The sequence below is a fragment of the Quercus lobata genome, chromosome 2, assembly GCF_001633185.2.
Source record: "Quercus lobata isolate SW786 chromosome 2, ValleyOak3.0 Primary Assembly, whole genome shotgun sequence".
NCBI lineage: Eukaryota > Viridiplantae > Streptophyta > Magnoliopsida > Fagales > Fagaceae > Quercus > Quercus lobata.
This window is the reverse complement of record NC_044905.1, coordinates 50,095,650-50,106,292: the sequence shown is the minus strand read 5'-3', so window position 1 is coordinate 50,106,292 and position 10,643 is coordinate 50,095,650. Positions and strand designations below refer to the sequence as shown.

Here is a 10,643-nt window from a genome sequence, read left to right as displayed (position 1 = left end):
AAGGTTTCTTCAAAGCTTATAGTTGATTTTAGTTTTTTACCAGTTTCTTCTTTCATCAAATTTTTCTTAAACTTATCCAAATTCTTTTTGTAATTCAGGATTTTGAATTTGGTTTATCAGTTGAATTATTAATTTTTCATCTTCTTCACTCTTGGTGAGAGCATTAACAGTTTTAACAACATTGCAACAAGAATATCTACAACCAATTTTAATATTAGGAGAATCAGAAGAATCATCAGCAGATTGATAGCAAGAATCAGATGAAGAATAAAAATCATCTTCCAAAGAATCAGACGAGTTGTTTGATTCAAGGATTCTGAATAATTCTTCTTGCTCTTTATCATCAATATTTAACATGTTAAATTTGTTTTTTAACTTACCAGGTTTTTCCTTACAGTCTTTACTGAAGTGTCCAAGTTTACCATGGTTAAAGCATTTACCTTTACTTGATCTTTGTTTAACATATTTTTTAAAAACATTTTTCTTCTTAGCATAGAAATCATTAGGTTTAACAAAGTTATTTCTGTATTTTTTTTATATTTTTTATGGTTTTTATCATGTTTTTTACTTTTTTGCCTGGAAGGAGCAATAGGAGGCAAACCATATTGTTCACAGAAATTTCCCATTTCATATTTAGCTTTCTTTTTATTCTTTAATTGGTGTTTTAACAATTTTTCATCATTACACATATTGATACCAAGTTTTTTAATAGTACTAAAAAAATCACCATAGGTTAAATTATCATAATCAATAGAATCATTTTTACCCATTAATTCTTGTTTTACCTTATGAGCAAAGATAGGAGGCAAACTGTCAATAGACTTTTCTTTCCAATAAGGCTTATGACAATCTTTCCGGAGCATCACTCTGGAAGTAAAAACATCTTGATACCATCTGTAATCAGACATAGTAGGACAACTCAAATTATTCAAATAATCAGAAACACGAGATGAAATATTGGATGGAGTACCAACAAAATGTTTGAGAATAGTATAGATCAGGGTATTAACACCATCAGGAATACCACGACCAATACTTTCATCAAAAATAGGCAAACCTTCATCATTTTTTTTAACAGAATAGACTCTCTGGATTCTTCAAAGAAAAAGGCTTACTGAAGGTTTTCCTATTTTTGATGAAGGTATTGGTCGTGGTATTCCTGATGGTGTTAATACCTTGATCTATACTATTCTTAAACATTTTGTTGGTACTCCATCCAATATTTCATCTCGTGTTTCTGACTATTTAAATAATTTGAGTTGTCCTACTATGTCTGATTACAGATGGTATCAAGATGTTTTTACTTCCAAAGTGATGCTCCGGAAAGATTGTCATAAGCCTTATTGGAAAGAAAAGTTTATTGACGGTCTGCCTCCTATCTTTGCTCATAAGGTAAAACAAGAATTAATGCATAAAAATGATTCTATTGATTAAGATAATTTAACCTATGGTGATATTTTCAGTACTATTAAAAAACTTGGTATCAATATGTGTAATGATGAAAAATTGTTAAAACACCAATTAAAGAATAAAAAGAAAGCTAAATATGAAATGGGAAATTTCTGTGAACAATATGGTTTGCCTCCTATTGCTCCTTCCAGGAAAAAAGGCAAAAAACATGATAAAAGCCATAAAAAATATAAAAAAATACAGAAATAACTTTGTTAAACCTAATGATTTCTATGCTAAGAAGAAAAATGTTTCTAAAAAATATGTTAAACAAAGATCAGGTAAAGGTAAATGCTTTAACTATGGTAAACCTGGACACTTTGGTAAAGACTGTAAGGAAAAACCTGGTAAGTTAAAAAACAAATTTAACATGTTAAATATTGATGATAAAAAGCAAGAAGAATTATTCAGAATCCTTGAATCAAACAACTCATCTGATTCTTTGGAAGATGATTTTTCTTATTCATCTGATTCTTGCTATCAATCTGCTGATGATTCTTTTGATTCTCCTAATATTAAAATTGGTTGTAGAGATTCTTGTTGCAATGTTGTTAAAACTGTTAATGCTCTCACCAAGAGTGAAGAAGATGAAAAATTAATAATTCAACTGATAAACCAAATTCAAAATCCTGAATTATAAAAAGAATATTTGGATAAGTTTAAGAAAAATTTGATGAAAGAAGAAACTAGTAAAAAACTAAAATCAACTATAAGCTTTGAAGAAACCTTGGAAAGATTTAATAAAAAGAAATCTTAAGAATTAACTGTTAATGATCTCCAACATGAAATTAATATTGTTAAACAAAAGATAAATGAATTAAAACATGAATTTAAAAGCATGAAAAGTGATAACAATAATCTCAAACAAGAATTGATAATGTTAATAAATCTGATAATGAACAAGATAAACAAGATGAGCACAACAATGGAGCTGAATCCAGTCAACAGGCTCTTCTTTCTGATAAAGGTATTATTGATGATCCTCAACTTGCTCTTGTTAATAAAATACTTCCTCGAAAATGGTTTACAAAAGTTAAAATTGTTGTTTCTCCTGATTTTCATTTCACTGTTATTGCTATGATTGATTCTGGTGCGGATATGAACTGTATCCAAGAAGGATTGATTCCTTCAAAATATTTTGAAAAATCTACTGAAAGATTGGTTTCTGCTAATGGTTCCCAAATGAAAATCTAATATGAATTGAATAATGCTCATGTTTGCCATGATAATGTCTGTTTCAAGATTCCTTCTGTTCTTGTTAAAAATATGATTGATAAAGTGATTCTTGGTCTGCCATTTATTAATGCTTTGTATCCCTTCTTGTTGAACATGATGGAATTACTATTGATCCATTTGGACAGAAAGTAAGATTCAAATTTGCTTCAAATTTTGATATTGATGTTGATACTTTAACTTTGATTCATGCTAAAGTCAAACATCTCAATTTCCTTCAGCAAGAAGTAAAATACAAAAAAATTGTTGAACAAATTTCTGATAAACTATTGCAATCCAAAATTGATAATTTTCAAAAAATGTTGATTGATGATGTTTGCTCTGATGTTTCTAATGCTTTTTGGCACAGGAAGAAGCATATTGTTGACTTGCCTTATGTTAAAGATTTTGATGAAAAAAACATCCCCACTAAAGCTCATCCTATTCAGATGAATGCTGAAACTGTTGAATTTTGTAAAAAAGAAATCCATGATTTATTAGAGAAAAAATTGATTAGGAATAGTAAGTCTCCTTGGTCTTGTTCTGCTTTTTATGTCCAGAAAAATGCTGAGATTGAAAGAGGAACCCCTCGGTTGGTAATTAACTACAAACCCTTAAATAAGGTTTTGGAATGGATTAGGTACCCTATTCCCAATAAAAATGACCTTCTTCATAGGTTGAGCGAAGCTGTAGTGTTTTCCAAGTTCAACATGAAATCTGGGTTCTGGTAAATTCAGATTAGTGAGCATGATAGATACAAAACAGCTTTTACCACTCCTTTTGGACATTATGAGTGGAATGTTATGTCATTTGGTCTTAAGAATGCCCCAAGTGAGTTCCAAAACATCATGAATGACATTTTTAACTCCTTTAGTCATTTCACCATTGTTTATATTGATGATGTACTTGTTTACTCCAGCTCCATTGCTGAACACTGGAAACGTTTGCATTCGTTTCTAGATACTATAAGAAGAAATGGTCTTGTTGACTCTGCTAAGAAAATCAAGTTGTTTCAAACAAAAGTTCGTTTCCATGGGTATGACATCTCTGAAGGACAGATTCGTCCTATTGATAGAGCCATTCAATTTGCTGATAAATTTCCTGATGTTATCACTGATAAAACACAACTCCAAAGATTTCTTGGGTCATTAAATTATGTTGCTGATTTATACAAGGATATGAGGAAACAATGCAAACCCTTGTTTGACCGACTAAAAACTAATCCCCCTCCTTGGTCTGATGTTCATACTTCCCTTGTTAAACAAATCAAATCTCATGTTAAGACATTGCCTTATCTAGGTATTCCTACTGTTGGTGCTTTCAAAATTGTTGAAACCAATGCCTCTGACATTGGTTATGGTGGTATTCTGAAACAAAGAGTTTCTCTTAGGTCACCTGAACAAATTTTTCATTTCTATTCAGGGATTTGGAATAATGCACAGTTAAATCATAGTACTATCAAAAAAGAAATTTTATCTATAGTACTATGTATTTCAAAATTTCAAAGTGATTTGTTAAACCAAAAGTTTTTCTTACGTATTGATTGCAAAAGTGCTAAATATGTTATTGAAAAAGATGTTGAAAATATTGCTTCAAAACATATTTTTGCTAGATGGCAAGCTATTTTAAGTGTTTTTGATTTTGATATTGAATATATTAAAGGATCTCAAATTACTATCCCTGATTTCCTTACTTGTGAATTCTTGCAGTGTCACAATGGCAAGTAGAAGACCCAAAGATAATCATCCTACTGAAACCTCCAAACAAATTGTTAAAAAAGAACCTGCTTCTCCCCTTGAAATTACTAATCGTTTCACCACCCTAGGAACCATCCCCAGGCCCAATTACTCCACTGTTCTTGCCTTGTCCTATGACCTTTATGCCATAACCCCTGTTAACCAACCTATTAGAACTACTTTTCCCAAAAATTCCTATAGCCCTCAATACATCAAAAAACAATATTTCCAATACCTGTTTTATATTGAACCCAACAGAGTCTCCATTTCTGATCCTCTCAAACTTGCTAAAAGTTATTTCCCTCAAATGTTTCACTGGATTCCTGAGCACAGAGAAAAGAATTTAAATTATTATTCTGATCTTCTGCGTCATGAAAAATCTATTATTATTAACACCATATCTGACAAAGATGATACCTCCAAAATTATTTACCACAGTGTTTACTTGGTCAATTTTATTTCTGAAGAAAAATGGGGCTCTTCCCTTACTTCTACTAGAACAATGCCAAGTTCCCCCATTCCCTATTCATATTATGATTATATCACTGCTTGGTCGAGATTCATGCTGCACTAGAATGAAAACATGTCTCATTCCTGGTTTGTTAACTTTGACAAAAGTTTCAATGGTTATTTGCCTCTTTGGTTCAATCGTTGGTGGACACAATTTGGCCCTATTGTTGAAATATTTCTTGAGCCATCGCTTGATGCTTTCGAATGTTTTAAGAAGTGTTATCGGTGTAATGCTTATGGAGCTAAATTCCCTGCTCTACTTCACTTTGTTAAAAAGCATAAAATACCTTGGATATTAAAATGGCAATATGAAAAAGAAGGTGATGTTCTCTCAAGACATTGGTATGTAAAATGGTGGGGCAAATTCCCTCACACTCAATGAATTATTACTACTATTTCCAGAGAATTTTCATCTACTGCTGCTCTACCCATTGCCAAGGATCATTCCCCAGTTCAAACCTCGGTCCTTACTAATGCTCCCTCTTCTTCTTCCATCAAGAATGCTAAGCCTCCAGCAAAGAATAAGAACTCCCTTATTGACAATCTGAGAAAATATCCTGATACTCTTTTGGCTCTACTCAAATGGGCAGAAGAAGCTATTGCCAATCAAGAAGAATCCAAAACCTCTTTTGAGGAATCTGTTGCCCACAACCCTTATTTCCCATATGACCAGGGACTGTTTGGAAATGATGAAGATAACACTCCAGATCTTCAAGAAGATTGATCTTATTTGTCTGGCCTGCACAAAGGCCAAAAATGCTACAATGTTTACTTACTGGTGAAATTTCACTATTGTTTTCCACTACTGATGATAATGTTCTGAAAAGAAGATTCTCCATGTTTCCCGTGACTTTTAGTCACACCAATTACTGTTAACTTTTACTTTTCACTGTTAACTTCTACTTTTCACAAGTACTGTTCACTTAGAATTTTGCCTATTTAAGGGGGGTTGTCCCTTAAGTTTTACTTAAGTTTTGCTTCAGAATTTTCTTTTCTTAGAACTCCTTCCCTTAGGAAGCCTTCTTAGAAAGAGAATTCCTTGTTTCTACTATTACTACCTTGTTCACTACAAACCTTGTAACTCTACAAACCTTGTAACTAGGACTAGTTCAAGTTCGTAATTGTCAACCTGTTCTGAGATCTTGTATTAACTACTACTACTGCTGTAAGTGTTTTGTACTATTTTCAATAACAAGTATTTTCAGTTTTATGTTCATTATTCAACTTGTTGCTACTGCCACCTTGGACGGATTACCGCCATAACGGACGATTCTAAATTGCTTTCATTTACTTTGAACTATTGCTTTCCTTTACGTTGAATTATTTTTTATATATGCTGCTTGGATGGTTCTACCGCCTTATTATTGTTCTAACTTATTCATTTACATTACTTTCACTACATTATTTTGATATATACTGCTTGGCTCATTCTACCGCTTTATCATTGTTCTAACATCTTTATCTACATTACTATATTACATTACTTTCACTATATTATACTGTGCTTCCGCCATCAACTATGCGTCCTCCCCCCCTTTATGGTTAATAATTAAATATATTAATATATAGAAAGAGTACGATGCGGTTATGCCATTTTGCTGGCGGTTTTGGTGCAATTTTTACGGTTTGTGTAGTTTGGTGAACACCCCTAAGATTCTATTCCATTTTGGCAAGATCTCAGCTAAATCCAACGAGATATCCAATAGATCTAGTGAGATATCTACCAAATTAGGCAAGATCTCACCCACCAAACTCACTTTTTTTCACTGTTATCATGTCAAATCTTCTTCATTTTCCAGATATCTAACATCAACCAACCTGACTGCCACCTGTTGAAAGCCCAATCTATTTGATTTGATCATCCTCTCCAGTCGATGGCGGGTTAAGATTTGCTCAAACTCAATTAGGTTGGGTTTAGTGCGGGTTAATCCCAAACCTGAACTAACTCAACCCGATTTGAGGACACCCATAATAATTATGAGTTATCTAAATGAAAATTAATGATTTTTTTTTTTTAAGGCAGTTAGTTTTTTATTTACTTATTATAGACGAGTAAAACTGGTAAAATTGAACTTGAATCGACGATTCATTAACTTAACCCAATGGAAAGAGAAATAACTTGACTAAAACTCAAATAGTAAGAAAAACGAATAAAATCCTTATACTCAATACAAATCTCAAGATATCCATTAATAGTCTGAGTTTCATAAAATTAATTAAGCTTTATATTGAGTGTGAATTTTGAAAATCTAACCGTTAGATTGCATGTTCTTATTATATTCTTCATGTTTGCAAAATTTTAAGAAGATCAAAGATTAATTATTATGTCATCAAACAAATATTAAAATTTCAAGTTTTTGTAATCCAAAATTGTGTATAAAAAATAAGTTTATTAATCGAATAGCAAATAATATCCGATTTGAACGAAGTTTGATATGCATGTTAAGAACATAAGGAACATGAAATTCAACGGAAATATTTTCAAAATCCACACAAAAAAGAGGTATATGAGAAATTTGAAGAGTTTCTCTTTAAACTACTTTGGAGAAAAACTTTGTTCAACTTTTTTTATAGGTATTCCTAAAGTACAATAATGTGGAATTTATTTCTCAAACATGAACCAGAATTTCCTAATAAATTTAATTAGGGGAATTTGTTATTATGTGAGGCAAAACATTATTGCAACATTACAGAACTGTACTCTCAAAATACTAAATAATTACACTCCAATTAACAAAAGCCAATAACCGAAATAAATATTAAAATAATAGTAATTAATATACATTTAAGGACAAAGTTTTGTTATAAAATTGGTTGTAGTAAATAGCTACAACTACACTCAATATATTTTTATTGGATGTGAATTTTGACAAATTCACCATTGGATTACATTTTTTTTTTTATCATATATCCTCTTTGCTTGAAATTTTTTTGGAAGATTAAAGATCAATAATTATGTAATCAATCAAATATTTAATTTTCAAGTTTTTGTAGTCTTAAATTATGCATAAAAAAAAAAAATTAATGAATCTACTAGTAAATAGCATCTGATTGGTATAAAATTTAATATGCATGTTAAGAATATAAAAACCAAGTAACGCAATGGTTAGATTTTAAAAATATGTAACTAATTTTTTTTTTTTTTTTTGAAACCAAACTGAATACTTTCATTCATAAACAGTAAGAATATACACTGAAGAAAAACAGAGCACAAGCTACAGAGAAACAGAGCATAAAAAATAAGAAAAAGCAACAACTTAGACCACGGAACATAGGCAAAACTTTACACCGTTCCTTCAGCTCTCGCCATGTCTTCAATCCAGGCCGGTATAGTTGAAATCCAGACCTGTTCCTCAGCAGATTGTTTTGCAAGCAGTGCAAGGTCGTGGGCTATTTTGTTGCCCTCTCTACTAATATGTCTGATCCTTGCCTCTTGGAAGCTTGGAAAAATTTGCAGACAACTTTTCACAATGTGGCCAATCACACTTCTTACATCCTTAACCTCAATAGCTTGGATTGTCTGCAATGAGTCCCCTTCAAAAATGGTCCTTTCCAAACCCATGTTTTTTGCTAAGATCATTCCTTGTTCCATAGCTATGGCTTCTGTTTCCTCCACAGCTATTCGACCCAATAGAGGAAGGCTTTTTGCTGCTACCACCTTTCTTTCCCAATCTCTAATTACAACACCCACTCCAGAATGGCCATCAACAGAGGGAACAACCCCATCTACATTCATTTTGAAGAAACCCACAGGAGGAGGAGTCCATGCTTTCTCACTTTTCTGAGGACTATTTAACTCCTTGCCCCTTATTCCTTTGAACTCCTTTATCATTTGGATTGCTATCTCCCAAATGTGATCCTCAGACACACCATTTCCTTCATGAACAATTTGGTTTCTATTATACCAAATCATCCAAGCAACACCAAAAAAGATCTCCAAGTCCCTCTGTGTTCCCTTTTCTAGCAAACATAAGGCCAAGTCCACAATCTCCATGTTGGCATCATTCAAACAGATTGGGCATTCTTCCCATTTGCTCCACACTCTTTTAGCAGCTCCACAGTAGATGATTGCATGCTCAGTAGACTCAAGTTCCCCACAACAAATAGGGCAGGTAGGGTCCACTTGAATTCCCCTATTACTCATATTTAACATAGATGGGATGGCCTTCATGCAAAGTCTCCAAGCAAAAACTCTCACTTTGGCCGGAATGTTTAAGTGCCACATCTTTTTCCAAAGTGGGGCACATACATCTCCCACTGAGGATTCACCTCTTTCATGCTTTTCTACAATTTCCTTAGCCAAAAAATAAGTACTTTTCACCATGAAAATTCCTTTTTTATTTCCCACCCATATTAGTTGATCCTCCTGTGGGCAGTGAGGGATTGGGATGCTTAGGATTTTCTCCACTTCAAAACCAAGAAAGACTCTATCAAGAATGTCCTTTCTCCATCTTCTAGTATCTTGATCCATCAAGGCCGATACCATGGGGAAATCTCCAAAATCTTTCCTTGGGGAAAAGACTTTATAAGTCGTTGGAGTTGGTAACCACCTATCATCCCATATATGGATTGTCTTCCCATTCCCTACTCTCCATCTTGTTCCTTTTTGCAGAATCTCTATGCTCTTATGAATGCTTCTCCAAGCATAAGATGGGTTGCTGCCTATGCTTGCATTTAAAACATCCCCATTGGGAAAATACCTTGCTTTATACATGTGTGGCATAAGCGATGTGGGATTTTCCAACATCCTCCATCCCTGCTTTGCCAACATAGCCAAATTGAATGCATAAAGATCCCGGAATCCCATTCCCCCTTCTGACTTTGAATTACACATTCTTGACCAACTAACCCACGCCATTTTTGATTCTTGATTCTTCTGCCCCCACCAAAAATTCCGCATCATCCCCTCAATGTCTTCACAAAGACCTTTGGGGAGTAAAAACTGTGTACGTGGGGACAGCCTGAGCAACCGCTTTAATAAGGATTTCTCTTCCTCCAATCGATAGCAATTTCTCTTTCCAACCAGTCATCTTTTTCCCCACTCTCTCCCTGACTTCATTGAATATTTGTTTCTTTGATCTCCCAATCATCGAAGGTAGGCCCAAGTATTTTCCTGGCTGTACATTCTGCATTGAACCCAGCACATTCTTCACCCTTTCTCTTGTTTCTTCCTTAGTATTTTTACTAAAAAAAACCGATGACTTTTCTGTATTTACTTTTTGGCCTATTGCTTCCTCGTATTTATTCAGAATTGTGCATAGCTCTCTGCTTTCTTGCTCCAATGCCTTGCAATAGACCACACTATCATCGGCAAATAAGAGATGGGTAATTGTTGGGCCGCCCCTACATATAGATATGCCTGAAATCTGCCTTCTCTTTTCTGCCTCCACAATCAAAGCCGTTAGTCCTTCTGTACATAACAGAAACATGTAGGGAGATAAGGGATCACTCTGGCGTAGCCCCCTTGTAGGGATAATACAACCATGGGCCTCACCATTTATGAGAATAGAATAGGAAACAGAGTTTATACAGCTCATAATCAAATTAATTCATTTATTATCAAAGCCCATTTTTGACATAATTTTTTCAAGAAAACACCATTCCACTCTGTCATAGGCTTTACTCATATCTAATTTAATAGCCATATACCCCTCTTTCCCATCCTTTCTTTTCTTTAGGTAATGCATTATTTCAAAAGCAACCAGGACATTGTCAGTAATGAGTCTACCTGGGACA

The 10,643-nt window shown here is 33.5% G+C and overlaps 1 protein-coding gene across 1 annotated transcript; it reads right to left on the bottom strand.

Moving 5' to 3' along the window:
- Nucleotides 1-8,190: 8,190 nt before the first annotated feature.
- Nucleotides 8,191-9,765, bottom strand: LOC115965806. The gene has a single exon (XM_031085103.1). The coding sequence runs from the start codon at nucleotides 9,763-9,765 to the stop codon at nucleotides 8,191-8,193; it is 1,575 nt and encodes a 524-aa protein (XP_030940963.1).
- Between the last annotated feature and the right edge of the window lie 878 nt (nucleotides 9,766-10,643).